This window comes from Amblyraja radiata, chromosome 23 (genome assembly GCF_010909765.2).
Source record: "Amblyraja radiata isolate CabotCenter1 chromosome 23, sAmbRad1.1.pri, whole genome shotgun sequence".
Lineage (NCBI taxonomy): Eukaryota > Metazoa > Chordata > Chondrichthyes > Rajiformes > Rajidae > Amblyraja > Amblyraja radiata.
The window spans coordinates 41,118,374-41,140,489 of NC_045978.1; the positions used below are offsets into that span (position 1 = coordinate 41,118,374).

General features: G+C 49.0%; 1 protein-coding gene across 1 annotated transcript; it reads left to right on the forward strand.

Moving 5' to 3' along the window:
* The first annotated feature begins 326 nt into the window (after positions 1–326).
* Positions 327–21,298, forward strand: LOC116986102 (vegetative cell wall protein gp1-like). The gene is made up of 3 exons (XM_033041271.1): positions 327–754; positions 16,598–17,763; positions 21,237–21,298. Exons 1-3 carry the CDS (start codon positions 327–329, stop codon positions 21,296–21,298), a joined length of 1,656 nt encoding a protein of 551 aa, XP_032897162.1.
* The last annotated feature ends 818 nt before the right edge of the window (positions 21,299–22,116 follow it).

Below are 22,116 nucleotides of genomic sequence, written 5' to 3' on the forward strand. Positions count from 1 at the left end.
GCAAACCAAATCAAACTACCTTGAACTGCTACACAAGCTACGCACGAGGCAGGAAGATAGATATTAACAACCCTGTATTGATATCTTTGAAGTTTTATATCTTTATCTTTCAATCTTGAAAGATGTAATATAATTATATAATTCGATATAATGATCTCAGCCAAGCTTGCCAGCGACTGCAACGTCAGGAGTGTTTTCACAGCCAGAGGAAGGGAGTCACTGACAATTGACTGAAGGGGATATTGCAAAGCGCCGTGGCTGGGTGCGGCACCTACACAATACCAAACAGTTCCCCGCCCCAGCAACGCGCACATCACATCCCAAACATGTCATCCACACCGGGGGAAGGGCAGTCCCCCCCGGCTCACCCACCTCCCCACTCAAACACTCCCCCCAACCGACTGCAGCGGACACAGGCGCCCCCACCTCCCAGCACAGAGACGGGGATGGCGAAGCCGCCCACAGTGTGGCCTCCCTCCCTCACCCAGCCACAACAGCGGCCTCCCGCACACGCAACTGGAGCCAGGGCCGCGTACACTGTAGCAGTAGCAGGCGGTGGGTGTAACAACCCCCGAGCCGAGCGGCCGTACCTCGCCGTGTCCGTGTCATGTCAGCGCCAACGCCGCAGCCCCAGCCGCTCCCTCCCTCCATCCTCCCTCCCTCCCTCTCCACCACAGCCCGCCTCTGCCTCCGCACACATTGGCCCGCTGCTCCGCACCCTGACAAACATTGGGCCCGGGGTTGCTCATCAAAAGTCAAACTCACTCGTCTCATCAATGCAATTCATTTCCGCATCGCTTGAATAGGGCGGAGATGGAGAAGCTGACACCACATACATATACACACACACACATCCCGAACGCAGTGCACGGCCAAACCGGCTCAACAAGCACTGGGGAAACAAGCTACTGCAGAAAGAGGGAGGGAGAGAGACATAAATATATATCTATACACACATATTTATATATATATATATATATATTAGACTAAGTGGGACTCGTTGGGTCCCATGTTCACACGGGAGGGCTGGTTCCCCAACGCAATATTCCACCTCTCCACCAATTCCAATATTGGTGACCAGTGGGTGGGGGTGGGGTGGGGCTTTCTGGAACGCTAGTATTGGTGTTGTGGGCTGAAGGGACTAGTTTACAGAGGGCTAGTATGGACATTGTGGGCCAAATGGATTCTTGGGGTGGCAGCTCAGTCCCTCAAGCCTGGTGTGCTGGCAGCTCACTAATGGCTGGTGGGCTGGCAGTTGACTCGTGGATATTCCTTGAAATTCCACTTCAAGCAGGGTGCAAGCCACCAAATTCAAATACAGTTTCCTACCATATCAAGCAGAGTGATCCCAGCTACAAAGACAGATGTATACAGCAATTCGTTCTTCCCCCGCACAATTAAAGCATGGGATAATCTCCACCCAACTATAGTTACCCAACCAGATGCAACTAAATTTAAAGTAGCTCTTTCTTCCCAATAACCCTTTCTGGCTTAACCACCTCCAGTTTAAATTCCATTTGGAATATTTTGGAGGACCAAGAAACCAAGAGTGCAAGGCCAACAAATTCAATTGCAGTTTCTTACCACTTCAAGCAGGGTGCAAGGCCAACAAATTCAATTGCAGTTTCTTACCACTTCAAGCAGGGTGCAAGGCCAACAAATTCAATTGCAGTTTCTTACCACTTCAAGCAGGGTGCAGGGCCACTAGGCTGTGGCCCGAGGAGATTTTTTGTGCAGTTTTGTGACCCAACTCACAGAACTATATGAAATGTTCACATATTGTGTAAAAATATTATATAAATCAGCCCTGAAAGTCATCAAGAACAAAACCTGCACCTTTTTTAAATTAAATTAGAGAAAAAAATATGGGGTATTTTTAGTCCAATCAAATCACGTTTGACATTGAGTCGGACGCCAGTTGGCCAATCACGCGCTTTGTTTCAGGCTAGCTAGGCAGGGAGCACACAACATGGGTGAGAGTGCTTCTACTGATGCCTGTTTTACTGGAGATTCCGATTAAGGTTCTTTGTTGTTCTGTCGAATACATGTCGTGGAAATTTGCAGCAGGGTAATTGAATTTAGTGAGAAAAGCATTAAGAAGTCTGAAGAATGTGCAGCTAAGTGGATAGAAGTGGAACAAAGCCTTGAAAGCAAAGTCGCTGCTGAGGTGTTGCAACACAAAGTTGTGAAACCAGTCAAACTTTGTGAATTAACTGGAACTGAAAGGTAAGATCTAAAGTCTGAATTTATGAAAATTAATCTGTATGGACTTTAATTAATTTAATTGCACCCTTTTATAATGTGAAATAATTAGATTTGGAGGCTGTACATTCACTCACTCATTCATTCATTCATTCATTCATTCACTCATTCATTCACTCACTCATTCACCCATTCACTCATTCATTCACTCATTCACTAACTCATTCCCTCATTCATTCATTCATTCATTCACTCATTCATTCATTCATTCATTCATTCATTCATTCATTCACTCACTCATTCATTCATTCATTCATTCACTCACTTAACTATGGGGAAACTATTGTATCCATAACAATTTAGTATCACCTAAACTATGTGTATCCATAACAAAGTAAATTAAAACATTTTCTCTAATGCCAGCTTGTTGAAGTCTAATAAGTTTTCTTTAACATCTGTTCTCGGAGCTGCCTGCGTAAACTTACCGGGAAAAAGTGTTCCAACCGCGGGGCCTATGTACTTAACATAGTGAAGCCGCGGTCTCAATAAAGAAGCGAACGCGGAACCGCGGAGTGTGTTTGGATCATCTACGCGGGCGGGGGGGGAAGGCTGTACACAGTGCCGTCCGTAGCGGCCGTTTCCAGGCCCCGACCACGGGAGAAAAACTGAGGAATATTGATTGCACTTTATAGGCTTCCATTGGAGTGAGAAATGATCAGAAATGGCTGATGTTTATGTAGAAATGAATTGGTGTATGTGAACTTGAACTAATATATATATGGTAGTAACAGTGTTATTCTCATTAGCATTAAGAAGAGGTTGAAATTTTATGAATTGAAGTCCATGCAGACTTAATGACCATGAGATTTTTTTCTTTAGCCTTGCCTGACCCTCCACATGAACTTGAACTAACTTATCAATGGACTTATCAAAACTTATCAAAAGACTTGGAATCTGATGAAGAATATTCAGATGAAAATCAGATGTAATGTAAACAAATAAATTGGGGAAATAAATGATTATATAAAGTTTTATTTTAATGTCGATCGTTTCACTGTTTATTTGGTCAAATTATTTAAACAATGAGTGAATTACTTATGATAATGTGCTGGTGAATGAGTGCGACAGTCCACCCACCCATCCACACACATCCATCCGTACGCACACTTCCATGCATGCACACACACATACATACATGCACACGTACATCCGCGCACACACACACATCCATCCACACACAGACATACATGTATACATCCATACACACACATCCATGCACACACATACATCCACACATCCATCCACTCACACATACATCCAGCCACACATACATACACAGTTACAACCACACATCCAGATACACGTTTGACAGGTATACACAGACACACACACAAACTACAGATACTCAAACTATGCACCACTTTTAGGGTTATTTTAGGTTAAAGGTAATAGCCCACATTTGCAAAGGCACCATCGGGGGGGGGGGGTCTCTAACATAAATATAGGCTCATTATAGCGTAAAATGAATACTCATCGAGTAAACATCAGAGCATTCGATTCTTGGTCAGGATGTGACATACCACTTCAAGCAGGATGCAAGGCCACCAAATTCAAGTGCAGTTTCATGCCGCTTCAAGCAGGGTACAAGGCCACCAAATTCAAATGCAGTTTCATACCATTTCAAACACAACACTCACAGTTCAGTAGACATTCAGTGGTTCATTGATTCACAGCTCAGACAGAGTCATGACCTCTCCCTCCCCCATCTTGCAGAGACTGAGCACACCCACACTTCCGGGTTTTATAATCCCTCCCCACTCCCACCAGAAGGAGCGTGGCCTTCATGGCGTGATTGACAGGAGAGAGTTTCTCAACATTTTTTAAACACTTATAACACTTTCATTTTTAATTGATGGGAAGAATCCTCTGCATCTGATGAGCGGAGGGGGACTGAGTAAGATGGCCAAAAATCACAGCGGTAAGTGCTAGCGTTTTATCTAAAATCAATTTTAGGGAGAGAGGGAAGGGGGTGGGGGAGGAAGGGGGGGAGAGGGAAGGGGGGTGGGGGGAGAGAGGGATGGGGGTGAGAGGAGGAGGGGAGGAGAAGGAGAGGGGTGAGGAGAGGGAGATGGAGAGGGGGAGGAGAGAGGGGTGGGGGAGGGGAGGAGAGAGGGGGAGGGAGAGAGAGGTGTGGGGGAGAGGGGAGGGAGGCGAGGAGGGAGATGGGTAGGGGGTTAGAGGGGGAAGAGTGGGGAGGGGGAAGGGGGTGGGGAGAGAGAGAAGGGGGTGGGGATCGGAAGGGGGTGGGGGGAGGGGGAAGGGGGTGGGGAGAGAGGGAAGGGGGTGGGGGAGGGAAGGGGGGAGATGGAAGGGGGGTGGGAGGAGGAGGGGGAGGAGAGGGAGAGGGGTGAGGAGAGGGAGGGAGAAGGGAGGAGAGAGGGATGGGGGAGAGAGAGGGATGGGAGAGGGGGAGAGAGGGATTGGGGAGGGGGAGAGAGGTGTGGGGGAGGGGGGGAGAAGGGAGATGGGGTAGGGGAGGGAGGGGGAAGAGTGTGGAGGGAGGGGGAGAGGGGTGGGGGAGAGAGGGGACATAGTGGGGAGGGAGAGTGGAAGGGGGAGGGGTAGGGACAGTCCATCTGTTCCCCATTCCCATCACCCCCAATCCTCTTTCTCTATTCCCACACACGTGATGACGCGCTTCGACACAGGCTGCGGGGGTGGGGGGGAGGGGCTCGGGCTCCTGCAAAGGCATATGTAAATGGATCCATTCCGATTGGACATCTGTGAGCATTGGGCATTGTGACATCACACGATGGAACGTTCACCAGCATGTTATAGTTGAGAGCTGTTTCTTTTGAAATTTGGGGGGGGAGAAGGATTTTATTAAAAATGTGTACATAGACACGACGAAATTTAATGAGTGGATACTTGGAATGAAAAGTGAAATCTCTACCGAAATGGAAAAAATCAGGGCGTTTGTGGGTCGGGTGTTGGCGTAGCAGCAAATCAAAGGCTGGCAGCCACAAGTCAGAAACACACACAGCCACACGCACACACAGTTTTAAATATAGATAGATAGATAGATATATATATATAGACACCCACACACATATATAGACACCCCCCCCCCACACACACACACACACACACATATATGTATAGACACACACACACACATATATATACACACTGTGTGGGGATGTTTATGTTAAACTCTATCGTGTATTGTGTTCTTTTTATTCGTATGGCTGTATGCTAACTCAATTCTCACTGTACCAACTGATGCATGTGACAATAAATGTAACTTGAACACACTCATATACACACACACACACCCCACTCACACACCCTCCCACACACACCCCCACACACACACTCCCGCCACACACACATCCCACACACACACCCCCCACACACACCCCCACCCCACCCCCCCCCCCCCCCACACACACACACCCACACACACTCCCCCACACGGGTCAGCATGGACAACCTTTCTCCAGCCACACTACGCCAGATTTTTCACTGCAATGTGTCCAGTAACAGTACGGAGCTTCTGAAACACAGACCCAAAGCAACAATGTGCTCTAGACACAGCCTCACCATTTTATTTTTTACACATTTTTAAGTGGCATCTAAGTTTTCCAACATTATGTTTTTTCATGAAAATCTTTATAAATTGACAGCTTCACAATCCGTTTATCGCCAGACAACCCTGACCCCAACATTGTGTCCTCTTCACCCCTTCTCTGCCTCCCATTTAATAAAACCACTTCCTTCACCCAGTTCTGACCAAAGAATTAACTCTTAACAACGATGTATTATCGCTCTTGGGATCACACCATCCCAAGCCAACAACCGGCCTGTGGGAAACACTCTGCCCGAGCTCATCTTGCCGCTAATTTGGCCTGGTCGTTTCTTGCTTCCAGTTCCTCCCCCCTACAATCAGTCTGAAGAAGGGTCCCGACCGGAAACATCACCTATTCATGTTCTCTAGAGATTTGTGTCCATCTTTGGTAAAACCAGCACCTGCAATTCATTTTTATCACGTTATTAATTTGGTTTCTCTTTCCACAGATGCTGCCTGACCCAGTGATTGTTTTCACATGATAGAAGACACAAAAAGCTGGAGTAACTCAGCGGGCAGGCAGCATCTCTGGAGAGAAGGAATGTCTGATCACTGAGGACCAGGCGAGAGCAGAAGCTCTTGCAAACCAATTTCAACACGTTTTCACCCGGGAAGATGTGGAGCCTTCATCATTTCCAGTCCTACCGCCCAGCCCGTATGCTGATATGCCTGCTATTAAAATTGAGGTTGAAGGTGTCAAGAAGTTATTGCTCAACATCAATACCACAAAAGCAATTGGACCAGATCAGATACAGAATCAAGCCCTCAAGATCGCAGCCGAAGAACTGGCTCCAGTTTTGCAGTTCATTTTCCAACAGTAGCTTGACTCAGGTGATGTTCCGCTGGACTGGAGGAAGGCTAACATCACTCCTCTCTTTAAGAAGGGTTCAACCACCAACCCACCGAATTATCGTCCTGTTTCATTAACAAGTACTTGCTGCAAATTGCTGGAGCATTTAATTGATAATAATCTGATGCGACACGTGAGCAAACATAACATTCTTGCTGACAACCAACATGCATTTAGGAGGCATAGATCATGTGAGTCTCAGCTTATCCTGACGACAAATGAGCTGGCCAAGCACCTTGATAGTAACGTCATCACGGATTTAGTTGTGCTGGACTTTTCTAAAGCATTTAATGTCATCCCACACCAGAGACTGCTTCGGAAGCTTGACTTCTATGGTATTCGTTCCAACACGAAACGATGGATTTCCAGTTTCCTGACAAAACGTCTTCAGCGTGTGTGTGTGAACGGAAAGAGCTTCAATTGGCATCCAGTGTTGAGTGGTACACCTCAGGGCACAGTACTTGGCCCACACCTATTTTTGCTTTACATAAATGACATCCATGAAAAAGTTGCAAGTACGACCAGACTATTCGCTGATGATTGTTTGCTGTACCGTCCAATTAAGTCAGCTGATGATGAAGATGCTCTCCAAAAGGATCTCGATACTATGGTTGAGTGGTCACAACAATGGGGCATGCAGTTCAACCCTTCCAAATGTGAAACCATGCGTGTCACCAGAAAGAGGAATCCAGGCGAAACATCTTACAATATACTTGGTTTATTTGAAGAATCCAAACAAACCATCTTGGCATCAAATTGCAGAATGATCTGCGTTGGAATGGTCAGATTCATCATGCAACGGTGAAAGCAACAGGTGTCCAAAATTTTCTGAGGCGCAATTTTCATCATTGTTCAACTTCTGTCAAGGGGAAGCTATACTTCACCCTCGTTAGACCCTTCTTCAGACAGAGTCAGGGAAAAGGGAAAGGAGAGATGTAGACAGTGATGTAGAGAGATATGGAACAAATGAATGAAAGTCAAGTTGACGAAGGAAACAGGCCATTGGTAGCTGCGGACGAGATGATAACGAGTAATTTGCATTCTATATTTATTATATTTTCCTTCTTTGACACCTGCAAATATTTAACCAGCAATTCCACACAAATATTCTATTCACCAAAATCAACTTTTGTCACAGGATACTAGAGTTGAACTTCTTCGCATTTGGCATTTCACCTTCAATCTCACAACTACATGATTCCCCATCTACCGCGCGCAGTGTCGATTTGACAACCCTGTCCGTCATCTCCAGTTATAAACTATTTAAGGCCCTAAAATAATTCACAGATAATAGTAAGATTAAACGAGAACTTACCAGTTTGAAGTTTGATCTTGATTTTATGAGGAGTTACGATGAGCGATTACGTGAAGAAGGGCCGTCCGTCTGCGTGCGCGTCAATCTTCAAAGCAGCGGTGTTAAATCACAGATAAAAAGAAGACCTGAGAATAGTAAGATTGTGAAGAAACTAGAACTTCCATATGACCTTGATAGTATGAGGGTGGGAGCGGTGGGCACGTAATCGCTCATCGTAACTCCTCATAAAATCAAGATCAAACTTCAAACTGGTAAGTTCTCGTTTAATCTTACTATTTTACTTCGGAGTCACGTGAGTGACTACGTGAAGATTTCAAAGCTCTGTGATTTTACGCCGGTTACGAATCCAGGCGTCACACACTGAATGGATTGACCATGGATGCGTGTAATCATTAAAGCATTCAGACATTACGTAGTTAAGTAAAGAAACTGATGCTTTAAATGAAAGAAAAGTTTAAAAAAAGTTACCCCTCCCAACCTTGGGGGGGAAACTAAGGGACAGAATTTAACATGGTACATGCAAACACCCCCAGTCCGGTTATGGGTTTGTTATAAAACCGGTGGACCGTTATTTCATTCGTCCATCCTGCAGCCACTAGGATGTCGTCAAGGGCCACATCCATAGCTCTTGCTGCCGACGTAGATGCAGCCCTGGTGAAGTGAGATTTAACCATATAAATGTTTACTCCTGCTACCGGCATTACCTCTTTTGACCATCTGGAGATGGTTTGAGTTGACACCTTTTGGTGTGGTTTTTTTTAATGACTGATGAGGACCGATTGTTCTGAGCCTCTGAGGTTCTCCGTAACTCTCAGATAGTGGTGTTAGTATGTTACCACCCACACAACCGTTGGTCCTCTGGATATGCCAAGAACTGGATCTCCATCCCTGGCATTCCTGGCCTGCTCTGTTTTATCAGGTTCCTGATTAGGAATGTTATGTTGTTCATATTGGTGGTCATGTAGTCCAACCGTAGCTTTTGCAGTGTCTGGACTCTTTGTCAGCATACCACCTTCAGGGTTAGTTATAGACGGTCCCCACTGTCAAAGTAGGGTTTGTACCAAGCTCACATCCCATGTGTCAGTGTACCTTGGCCTTGGAGGTCTTAAATTGTAAATTCCCTTCATGAATTCTGTTGTAAAGGGGTGCGTTCCTATCGAACTGTGCCCTGCTTCCGGCATCAGATTGGAGGAGAGTGCGCCTCTGGCACTATAGATGCACTATAACTTAGTTTATAGTTATAGTACAGAGTTGATAGGAACTCCAAGACATCCGTTATCCGAACTGTGTTGTATTTGTTCGGACAGTCCTATGCCTTGAAATGGCCTCCTCAGAATCTGCAGACCAACAAGTTAATACGTTCATGTAGTGGATGATTGCTCTCTGTAACTGGGTTCACTAGGAGGTCCCTGCTCTTGGGTACATCCATTACTGGCTGGACTATAATTCCCAATTTTTTTTAGGGACCAGGCTTGAGTGGGCCAATCTGGCACTACCAATATGCCTGTGGCTTAGTCTTGCTTGATTTTTGTCAAGCATCGGTTTGTGAGACAAATTGGCGGAAAGCATACATAAACATTCCTCCCCAATTGAGGGAGAAAGCATCCACTGCCTTGCTCCTGGACCCAGCTCGCAGGACACATATCTGGGTAACTAATGGTTGGTCTAGATGCAAACGGATCAACATCTGGTATGCCAAATCGTGTAGTTATTTTGTTAAATACTGTCTGATTCAACATCCATTCTGTGTTGTTATTAAACATTCGTGATCCAGCATCTGTCACCGTGTTATATTTACCTCGTAGATTTCCCAAATATTCCTCTCGATACACCAGTGCCAAATGAGGTTCGACAATCTGTCGTAAGATACAGATTTTACACCACCCTTGTTAATGGATATATGCCACCGCAGTGGTGTTATCAATCTGAATTTGAACAAGCACCGGTTGCATATCGCTACAGAGAACCTTGAGTCCATATTGTGCCCCCAACAATTCTGGGTAATTGATTCCATGTGTTGGGGAATTACAGACTCCTGCTCATTCCATCTGCCCCCACAGCTTTAGACTGTGTTGGTGTCTCCCCATCCTTAGCCGCTTGCATAGGTCTGAAGAACCCTCGATGGCTTTCGAGCAAAATTTCCCTGAGCTGTCTCCCATTCGTTATCCACCATAGTTATTCAATAATGGCCTCTGCTGGCAATCCATAGTTTGCCAACTCGGCCTGAATGTAATCTGAGTGTTCGTTCCTTTGCTTGCTGTAAGTTCTGGTAATGCAAAGGCCCGTACTGCTGGGAATGCAGCTACTATTTGCCAATTACACTCGCTGTTTGCCTGATAGATGGCTAGAATTTGACTATCAGGTCATTGCAGGCTTAATTAATATTGTCGTTTGCCCCTAGGCAAAGTCACCAACATATTTACTGTTTTTGATAGTAAATTATAGGTAATCAATTACCCTTGTAGGTGTCAATTTTGATTTAACTGGATGGATGAGGTAACCAATTCTTTCAAACAGGGTTTTGGTTTGCTTGACTGATGCTTCTGCCAATTATTGGTGACTCCAAAATGAAAATGTCCTCCAAATATGCCATTACTATGTGGTTTTGAGACCTTTGTAGTCCCAGAGTTGGTTTCCGTAGTTTAGTCAATAGTCTAGGAGCTGATGTCAACCCATTTGGCAGAGCCATGTCATCCAGTTAAACTTCAAATATCTCCTGTTCTTAATGAATAGACACCGAATAGTATGCATCTTTGAGGTCGATGCATGCCATGTGACCATTTCATAGGAAGCTCCTATAAAACAGTAGTTAGACCGTAACAAAAAATTGCTGTTTCTAAAAGTCTGTACTGCACAAATGAGTTAAACCTGGATGAAGTGACATCCTCCATCTGTCACCTGTCCTGGAAGGCAATCCTGCCCAAAATACTGGGCCTGCCTTGAAGACAATTCCGGTCCGAGTTCCAAGTCTGCTTGGAACCTATGTATGTTGTGCAGTAAAAAATAATCACATGTTGTTATCTGTTTTTTAAAACCAGATCTGAAATTCATGTTATTGTCATTTTGAACAAAAACACAAGAGTAAAATTACCAACATGTAACTGGTCCACAATCCCTTGTTTCAGTAAACCCAGACCCACCTACCTCCATGGCTACCGGTGGTCTTGTGGTAAGCCCAAAGGCCCCTGATGCGGGTTCCTTTTCTCTCCTTGATTGGGAGTTGGACTGGTAGGGAGTGTGGATTCCATGTTTCTCTTGACCTCTGCTTGGGTCTTGGTCTGGAAACCTTATCATACTGAGCCTGCCTTGTCGGACAATTCTGGCCATAATTCTGAGTCTGCCTTGAAAGACTCTGATCATATTTCCGTGCCCAGCTTTCAAGCTACCACCGGCTTCAGTGAACTGCTTACCCCCTATGGAGGTGTGGGGTGTGTTGTCGCCTACTGATGAAGTTTGCTTGTCGTTGGTACCTTGATTGGTCTGACAGCTTTTGCTTCCTTCTTCTGGTCTTACCTGAAGAGAGGATTCGGCGGCTGGTTTCTCCAAAGTCACCCTGATAGTGCTGTTCCCTTGCCGGCATTTGTGCGGATATTCTGCCAACTGCTGTCTCTTGAGGCCATATGCATGTGCTTCAGTATGTTCATACTTTAATTCGAGATCAGTTACCTACTGATCTCGAAACCAAATTTCGTTTGAACGTTATGTGAGGTTCAAATGACAAATAAATGGTATTGTATAGTATTGTAACTCAAGATCAGTTACCTACTGATCACTCACACTCCCCTCCATTGAGAGTGAGATTTGTAGGTAGCCCTGAAAACAGGTGCTGCTGCAGGCCCCTGAGGATACCTGCGCTGACATGGCCCCTCCAGCGGGCCTAAATGAGATTCTTGCTTTGGGTCAGACTGAAACTGACCGTGAATGCTCCTCTCCTCAGAGCAGGAGACATTTTCTAGATCTCTATCCAGGGAAGCACCCAGTGGAACCTGGATGATTGCAGAAGTATTTCTTTTCTTTTGTGCTTATTATTTATTTTATGTAAAGCTCTTTGGTGCAAGTTAACTTAAACAGTTCTATATAAGTAAAAGTGACTTACTTACTTCCTTTCTTCTGCTTGTCCCTGGGAAGGTTTCCACCCCCCCCCTGCTTTTGTACTCTGATTCAGAGTGGTTTCTTCCATATGTACTCCCCACTGGGGAAGACATTGGGTTGCCCCATTATGCGAGGCTCCCGGCACTGCCTGCTGCTGTAGGCCCGGGCTGACACAGCTCTCTCCTTAGAGCAGGTCATTGTTGGAGCAACTTCTCCAAAAAGTTGCTCCTATGTGGGAGAGTCGTCCTCAGACGCTCTCCGTTGAGGGAGGGTATCCCTTTCCCTCCCCGGACTCTTCTGAGTCAACGGGTTGTTTGACTTGCGGGTGGATTTTCCCGTACTGCAGGACCACCAACGGAGCTCTCCTCCTGCAACAAGTCTCCTGCCAGTTCAGCTGCCGGCGCTAAATGTCGGGAAACACCGTTGCCCGCTACTGGGAAATGCTGCGGTCTTCGGCAGCCGACTTCCCCGCGGACCGTATCCTCGACATCTGGGCCCTGAAACTACAAAAAGTTTCAAGCCCGAAACAACGCAGGTAAGTGATTCAACTTTCCTTACCTGCCCATCCTAACGGCCTGGGAGGACGCAGTGCCTCTGCCAGTCCGTCGCGCGTTGCATTCAGACGTAATGACGCGCACGCAGACCGACGGCCCTTCTTCACGTAGTCACTCACGTGACTCCGAAGTAAAATTATGAGTAATCACTATTGAAACATGGCATTAGTATAATTCATTAATGTAATAGTAATCCAGCAATGAAGTTGAGGTGCAATCAATGGCGCAAATCAATGCTCTGATCTAAACAGAAGATGGGAAGGATATAGAGCCACTCCAGTTTGCCACTTCATTGTGTTCAGTTTAGTTTATTGTCACATGTACCGAGGTACAGTGAAAAGCTTTTGTTGCGTGCTCTCCAATCAAGTTATTTACAGTGTATCGATACAAGATAAGAGAAGAACGTTTAGCAAGATAAAGCCTTCTGGAAAGGCCAGCAGCATAATCAAGGGGAGGAGGGGGGGGGGGGGGGAGAGGGGAGGGGAGGGGGTAGGGGAGATGGGAGAGGGTGGGAGAGAGGGAAGGGGAGAGTGAGGCGGTAGGGAGGGGAGGGGGAGGAGGAATGGGGGGGGGGAGGAATGGGGGGGAGGGGGAGGGGGAAGTGGGCAGGGAGGGCAGGGAGGGGAGAAGGGTAGAGGGAGGGGGAAGTGGGAGGGGAGAGGGGGGAGTGGGAGGGGGAAGGGGGGGATGAGAAGGGGTCAGTCTGCAAGTGGCAAGAGTCCGAGTTATATTTGAAGTCTGAGGTGTAGATGGTGAACAGAAAGGGAGAGAGGACCGTGCCCTGTGGATCTCCTGTGTTGCTCACCACCATGTCCGAGACACAGTTCTGTAGCCTGACATGCTGTGGTCATCCAGTCAGGTCGATGGTGATCCAGGACACTAATGGAGCATCCACCCGCATCTTCGTCAGTTTGCTCCCTAGCAGTGCAGGCCGGGTGGTGTTAAAAGCACTGGAGAAGTAAAAAAACATGACTCTCACAATGCTTCCCAGCTTATCCAGGTGAGTATTGGAACAATGGTGGATGGTGCCGTCCTCAACCCCCATGTTTGTTTGGTAAGTGAACTGCAGGGGGGTCCGGGTAGGGTTTAACCAGGGGTCGCAGGTGAGTAGGCACCACCCTCTCCAGAGACTTCATCATGTGTGAGGTCAGCACCATCGGTCTGTAGTCATTGGAGGAGCTGGGAAGCATCCTCTTTGGTACAGGAACCAGGCAGGATGTCTTCCACACCACAGCAACCCTCTCTAGGCTCAGGTTAAAGATATGCTATGGCACTTCACACAACTGGCTGGCACACGCCTTGTGTACCCTAGGGCTGACACCATCTGGAGCCATGGCTTTGCCTAGGCGGACTCTGCTCAGCTCCTTCCTCACCTGCTCAGCCTTGATAGTCAGGCGCGAAAAAAGAAAGGGCAGAGGAAGTGGACCAGGGGGATTGAGGGAGAGAGTCTGTCGGGGAGCTATCTACCTCATTGGTGACCTTCAGACTATCCTGGTTTGGAATTTGCTGGCTTTACCTTGCACTAAACGTAATTTCCTTATCATGTATCTATGCACTGTAAATGGCTCGATTGCAATGTCTCTGTTGACGGGATAGCAGGCAACAAAAGCTTTTCACCGTACCTCGGTACCTGTGACAATAAACTAAACAGAACTGAATGAAGTGTCAGCCCAAATTATATTGCAGTCTGAAGGCAGTATTGTATTGAGAGAAACAGCAATGTGGAAGAATGATTGCAAGGGAACAGTTAGACATCAACACTGCACCTCTTCGGCTGCTAGAGCCAGCTTCAGAGTCTCGACCCGAAACATCACAGGGATGCTGTTTGATCCGCTGAGTTACCTCGGCACTTTGTGTCTATCTTCAAAAGGACAGGCTTCAGTACAAAATAACTTTGCTGATTCTGGCACAGGCTCCGTGGGCCAAACAGACCCAGTACTGTGGTTACAAGCCACCACAGGCTGATCACCGTCACTTCCAGAGTAATTGCAAACCATGCCATGCTGTCTGAAGAAGGGCTTTGGCCCGAAACGTTGCCTATTTTCTTCGCTCCATAGATGCTGCTGCACCCGCTGAGTTTCTCCAGCATTTTTGTGTACCTTCGATATTCCCAGCATCTGCAGTTCCTTCTTAAACACCATGCTGTTATTGCTTGTTTTGCACAATTATTGTTTGTTACATACTGGACTTTTTATGTTGCAGATAGACACAAAGTGCTGGAGTAACTCAGCGGGACAGGCAGTACCTCTGAGGGAAAGGATGGGTGACGTTTCGTCTGAAGAAGGGTTCCAACCCGAAACGTCACCCATCCCTTTTCCACAGAGATGCTGCCTGTCCCGCTGAGTTACTCCAGCATTTGTCTATTTTTGGTATAAACCAGCATCTGCAGTTCCTTCTTATGAACTTTTGGTGTTGTTTATTATAGTATTTACAGAGTTCTACATTACACACTGCAAGTCAGAACTTTATTGTTCCGTTTCAGGACATACTGTGTGACAGTAAAACACTCTTGACCCGGGATGAAGCGAGCAGGTCATCACTGGTCTATCTCCAGTTTAAACCAGTATCTGCAGTTCCTTCCTACACAGATCAACACTGGGAGCTTGTTCCTCTGGTTATAATATCACAATGTACAAGAAGGACTTAAGGGCAAGGCTGCTTTATCAAAGGGAGCTGAGGGAATGCTCTGTGTTCTGTTTCAGAGACATGTCACACCCCCAGCTCCCCAGACTCTGCGGTCCAGCCTGAAGGGTTCTCCATCCACCGTTCTCCATCCACCGTATGGACCATACGCAGGCATCTGGGAAAGGGAGAGGAGGGGGCGTCTGCCTCATGGTCAACTCTGCGTGGTGCTCAGACGTGGCAGTCCTGTCCAACTCCTGCTCTCCACACCTCGAACATCTGGCGGTGAAATGCCGTCCCTTCTACCTTCCGAGGAAATTCACCTCCATCATCCTGACCGTGGTCTACATCCCACCCCAGGCAGACGTCCGTCTGGCACTGGAGGAGCTGCACACCGTGGTCAACAAACACCAGAGGTCTTACCCCGAGGCGTTCACCACCATAGCTGGGGACTTCAACAAAGCAAGCCTTACGAAATCGCTCCCTAACTTCCACCAACATGTCTCCTGCTGCACCAGAGTACCAAACACCCTCGACCACTGCTACACAACCATCAGTTACGCCTATCGCTCCATTCCTCGCCCTCACTTCGGTAAATCCGACCATACCACGGCAACAATTTCACTATCAAAGGTGTAAACTTCCCGAAGAAACGTAGCCTGAATTTATTACACTGCCATTAAACCTGACAAAGCCGTCAAACCATAGAAACATAGAAATAGGTGCAGGAGGAGGCCATTCGGCCCTTCGAGCCAGCACCGCCATTCATTGTGATCCCTTTAAATCCACTAGCCCCTAGAGCTCTATCTAACTCTCTCTTAAATCCATCCAGTGACTTGGCCTCCACTGCACTCTGTGGCAGGGAATACCACAAATTCACAATTCTGGGTGAAAAAGTTTTTTCTCACCTCAGTCTTAAATGGCCTCCCCATTATTCTAAGACTGTGGCCCCTGGTTCTGAACTCGCCCAACATTGAGAACATTTTTCCTGCATCTAGCTTTTCCAGTCCTTTTATAATGTTATATGTTTCTATAAGATCCCCCTCATCCTTATAAACTCTAGTGAATACAAGCCTAGTCTTTTCAATCGTTCCTCATAACAGTCCCGCCATCCCAGGGATCAATCTCGTGAACCTACGCTATACTGCCTCAATCACAAGGATGTCCTTCCTCAAATTAGGAGACCAAAACCATGGCCACCATGTCCACACTCACTCCCCCATCCCCGCACACTTCCCGTCCCTCGCTCACGCCCCGCCCCCGCCCCGCCCCCACTCGCCCCACCCCCACTCGCCCCACCCCCATTCACACCACCCACTCTCTCGCCCTCCCAGTCCACACTCACACCCGCCCCCGCCCCCACTCACACCCGCCCCCACTCGCCTCCGTCCCAACTCGCCCCCGCCCACACCCGCCCCCACTCACCGCTGTGCACACTCACTGACACTCGCCCCCGCCACACTCGCCCCACCCCCATTCACACCGTCCACGCTCTCGCCCGCCCAGTCCATAATCATGCTGGCCCCGCCCACCCGGACCCCGCCCACCCTGGCCCCGCCCACACGCGCCAACACTCGCCCCCGCCCACACTCGCCCCGCCAACACTCGCCCCCGCCCACAATCGCTCCCCCCACACTCGCCAACACTCACCCCCGCCCACACTCGCCCCGCCCACTCGCCCCCGCCCACACTCGCCCCCGCCAACACACACCCCCGCCCCCACTCGCCCCCGCCCACACTCGCCCCCGCCCACACTCGCCCCCGCTCACACTCGCCCCCGCCCACACTCGCCCCCGCCCACACTCGCCCCCGCCCACACTCGCCCCCGCCCACACTCGCCCCCGCTCACACTCGCCCCTGCCAACACTCGCCCCCGCCAACACTCTCCCCCGCCCACACTCGCCCCCGCCCACACTCGCCAACACTCACCCCCGCTCACACTCGCCCCCGCCCACACTCTCCCCCGCCCACACTCGCCCCCGCCCACACTCGCCAACACTCACCCCCGCCCACACTCGCCCCCGCCCACACTCGCCCACACTCGCCCCCGCCCCCTCCCCCACACTCGCCCCCGCCCACACTCGCCCCCGCCCACACTCGCCCCCGCCCACACTCGCCCCCGCCCACACTCGCCCCCGCCCACACTCGCCCCCGCCCACACTCGCCCCCGCCCACACTCTCCCCCGCCCACACTCGCCCCCGCCCACACTCTCCCCCGCCCACACTCGCCCCCGCCCACACTCGCCCCCGCCCACACTCGCCCCCGCCCACACTCGCCCCCGCCCACACTCGCCCCCGCCCACACTCGCCCCCGCCCACACTCGCCCCCGCCCACACTCGCCCCTGCCAACACTCACCCCGCCCACACTCGCCCCTGCCAACACTCACCCCGCCCACACTCGCCCCCGCCCACACTCGCCCCCGCCCACACTCGCCCCCGCCCACTCGCCCCCGCCCACACTCGCCCCTGCCAACACTCACCCCGCCCACACTCGCCCCCGCCCACTCACCCACACTCGCCCCCGCCCACACTCGCCCCCGCCCACACTCGCCCCCGCCCACACTCGCCCCCGCCCACACTCGCCCACACTCGCCCCCGCCCACTCACCCACACTCGCCCCCGCCCACACTCGCCCCCGCCCACACTCGCCCCCGCCCACACTCGCCCACACTCGCCCCCGCCCACACTCGCCCCCGCCCACACTCGCCCCCGCCCACACTCGCCCCCGCCCACACTCGCCCACACTCGCCCCCGCCCACTCACCCACACTCGCCCCCGCCCACACTCGCCCCCGCCCACACTCGCCCCCGCCCACACTCGCCCCCGCCCACACTCGCCCACACTCGCCCCCGCCCACTCACCCACACTCGCCCCCGCCCACACTCGCCCCCGCCCACACTCGCCCCCGCCCACACTCGCCCCCGCCCACACTCGCCCCCGCCCACACTCGCCCCCACCCACACTCACCCACACTCGCCCCCGCCCACTACTCTTTGGATAAATCCATTCCCCTCCAAAACCTCCATCTTAAAACAACACCCGTGGATTATTGACTTATCGATTATTGACTTATTGATTATTGACGGCACCACTGTCTCCCCATCTCCCCAGGCCCGCAACCTTGGCGTGATCTTTGATTCCACCCTCTCCCTTGAGCCTCACATCCGCCATGTAATTAAAACCTCCTTCTTTCATCTCCGCAACATCGCCAAACTCAGACTTTGTGTGGCATCTAGTTTCAGCCATAGTTTATTCAATATTTCTAGCCCCACTGTGCTGTATCAACTTTCGCTAAAATTAGATTTGAATCATTACTTGCTGTTATAAAATTACTTGGACTTATTCGTTGCCACCTAATACTGGTGATAACTGATCACACCAAGTATCGTAAACATCACGGTTATGTTAATGTAAGTGCTATCACAGGGTACTATCCATGGCACAGTTGGCTGCACTCTGACCCAAATCACAGGTTATCACTTCCAACCATAGACACAAGAAGGTTGATCATGGCGAAAATCCACACCTACCTCGACAAAAACCTGGACCCACTGCAGTTTGCTTACCGCCACAACAGATCAACGGTGGATGCGATCTCGCAGGCCCTCCACTCCGCTCTGGACCACTTGGACAACAAAAACTCATATGTCAGGCTGTAATTCATAGATTACAGCTCGGCATTTAATACTATCATCCCCTCCAAGCTGGTTACCAAACTCGCAGAACTGGGTCTCTGCGCATCCCTCTGCAATTGGATCCTCGACTTCCTCATTCACAGACCACAGTCTGTTCGTATTGGTGGAAATGTGTCAGCCTCGATAACAATCAGCACGGGAGCACCTCAAGGCTGCATGCTCAGCCCCCTGCTGTACTCACTCTATACTCATGACTGCGTAGCCGGTCATAGTGCGAACTCCATCATCAAGTTCGCTGACGACACCACTGTTGTGGGACGTATCACTGATGGGGATGAGTTGGAGTATAGAAGAGAGATTGAGCAACTGCCCATATGGTGCCAGCACAATAACCTGGCCCTCAACACCAGCAAAACCAAGGAACTGATTGTGGACTTTGGAAGGAGTAGGATGGGGACCCACAGTTCCGTTTATATCAACGGGTCAATGGTTGAAAGGGCCAAGAGCTTCAAATTCCTGGGCGTGCACATCTCTGAAGATCTTTCCTGGTCCGAGAACACTGATGCAATTATAAAGAAAGCACATCAGCGCCTCTACTTCCTGAGAAGATTACGGAGAGTCGGTTTGTCAAGGAGGACTCTCTCTAACTTCTACAGGTGCACAGTAGAGAGCATGCTGACCGGTTGCATCGTGGCTTGGTTCGGCAACTTGAGCATCCTGGAGAGGAAGAGACTACAAAAAGTAGTAAACACTGCCCAGTCCATCATCTGCTCTGACCTTCCTTCCATCGAGGGGATTTATCGAAGTCGCTGCCTCAAAAAGGCTGGCAGTATCATCAAAGACCCACACCATCCTGGCCACACACTCATCTCCCTGCTACCTTCAGGTAGAGCCTGAAGACTGCAACAACCAGGTTCAGGAACAGCTACTTCCCCACAGCCATCAGGCTATTAAACCTGGCTCGGCCAAAACTCTGAACATTAATAACCCATTATTTGTTATTTGCACTTTATCAGTTTATTTATTCATGTGTTTTGTAGTAAATGCCTATTATGTTCTGTGTGCTGAAGCAAAGCAAGAATTTCATTGTCCTATCAGGGACACATGACAATAAACTTGAACTTGAAGCTGGAGTAACTCAGTGGGACAGGCAGCATCTCTGGAGAAACGGAATGGGTGACGTTTGAGGTTGAGGCCCTTCTTCAGACTTATCCAACCTTCACTAGAGACTGGAGCACAATGCAGTTCCACCCTCCTATTGCAGTACTTTATATATACAGCACGGAAACAGGCCCTTCAGCCCACCAAGTCTGAGCCGACCAGCGATCACCCCATACACTAACACTAACTACTATCCTACACATGAAACACAATTTACAATTTTTCCAAAGTCAATTAACCTACAAACCTGTACGTCTTTGGGGTGTGGGAGGAAACCGGAGCACCCGGAGAAAACCCACGTGGTCACAGGGAGAATGTAAAAACTCCGTACAGACAAGCACCCCCCGCAGTCAGGATGGATCCAAGGTTTCTGGCGCTGTAACGCACCATCCCCACCCCTACACCACTGTGCTGCCCCACTCTCAAAGCTGACATCTCTAGTGTTACACACCAAAGCCCCACCTCCTCTCTCGGGTCGAAGGAATCAGCGAAAAGGAGGAAAGACACAAACTAATGGAGTAGCTCAGTGGGTCAGGCAGCAACCCTGGAAAACATGATCAGTATAAAGAAAGGTCCTGAGCTGAAACGTCATCTATCCATGTTCTCCAGGGATGCTGCCTAACCTACTCCAACATTTTGTGTCTTTCCTTGGTAAACCAGCATCTATAACCATATAACCATATAACAATTACAGCACGGAAACAGGCCATCTCGGCCCTACAAGTCCGTGCCGAACAACTTTTTTCCCTTAGTCCCACCTGCCTGCACTCATACCATAACCCTCCATTCCCTTCTCATCCATATGCCTATCCAATTTATTTTTAAATGATACCAACGAACCTGCCGCCACCACTTCCACTGGAAGCTCATTCCACACCGCTACCACTCTCTGAGTAAAGAAGTTCCCCCTCATGTTACCCCTAAACTTCTGTCCCTTAATTCTGAAGTCATGTCCTCTTGTTTGAATCTTCCCTATTCTCAAAGGGAAAAGCTTGATCACATCAACTCTGTCTATCCCTCTCATCATTTTAAAGACCTCTATCGTCCCCCCTTAACCTTCTGCGCTCCAGAGAATAAAGACCTAACTTATTCAACCTATCTCTGTAACTTAGTTGTTGAAACCCAGGCAACATTCTAGTAAATCTCCTCTGAATCTGTGATTCCTTGTTTCCACAGAGAAAAAGAGGTCATTTAACCGGCATCTGTCCCTCATCACTGTATTTACCATCCGAACTTGAAAATATATCGTCATTTCTGTGGAGCAGAATTAGGCCACTCAGCCCATCAAATCCACTCCAGCATTCAATCATGGCTGATCTATCTTTCTTTCTGTCTTCTCCCCAAGAGACCCTTGACACCCGTACTAATCAAGAATCTGTCAACCTCTACCGTAAAAATATACAGCACATGACTTGGCCACCACAACTAACTGTGACAATGAATTCCACAGATTCACCACCCTCTGACTAAAGATTTTCCTCATCTCCTTTCTTAAGGTACGTCCTTTTATTCTGAGGCTGTGGCCTCTGGTCCGAGACTCTCCCACAAGTGGAAACATCCTCTCCATGTGTTTGAACTGCATATAATTGAACACTATTATATTGACCAAGAACAGCAGCAGCCAGGAAGCGAGCGGGTAAGATCATCTCTGACCCCTCTCACCCTGCCCACAAACTCTTTGAATCATTTCACTCTGGAAGGCGACTCCGGACTCTCAAAGCTGCCATAGCCAGTCATAAAAACAGCTTTTTTCCCCACGAGTTTGAGCTCTACTCAAATAACCAAATATCTGTAGCCTCCTTTTGCTCTGATATTTTATTTAATTCACATGTTTAATAGCAAGATTAAACGAGAACTTACCAGTTTGAAGTTTGATCTTGATTTTATGAGGTGCTACGATGAGCGATTACGTGAAGAAGGGCCGTCCGTCTGCGTGCGCGTCAATCTTCAAAGCAGCGGTGTTAAATCACAGATAAAACGAGGACCTGAGAATAGTAAGATTGTGAAGAAACTAGAACTTCCATATGACCTTGATAGTATGAGGGTGGGAGCGGTG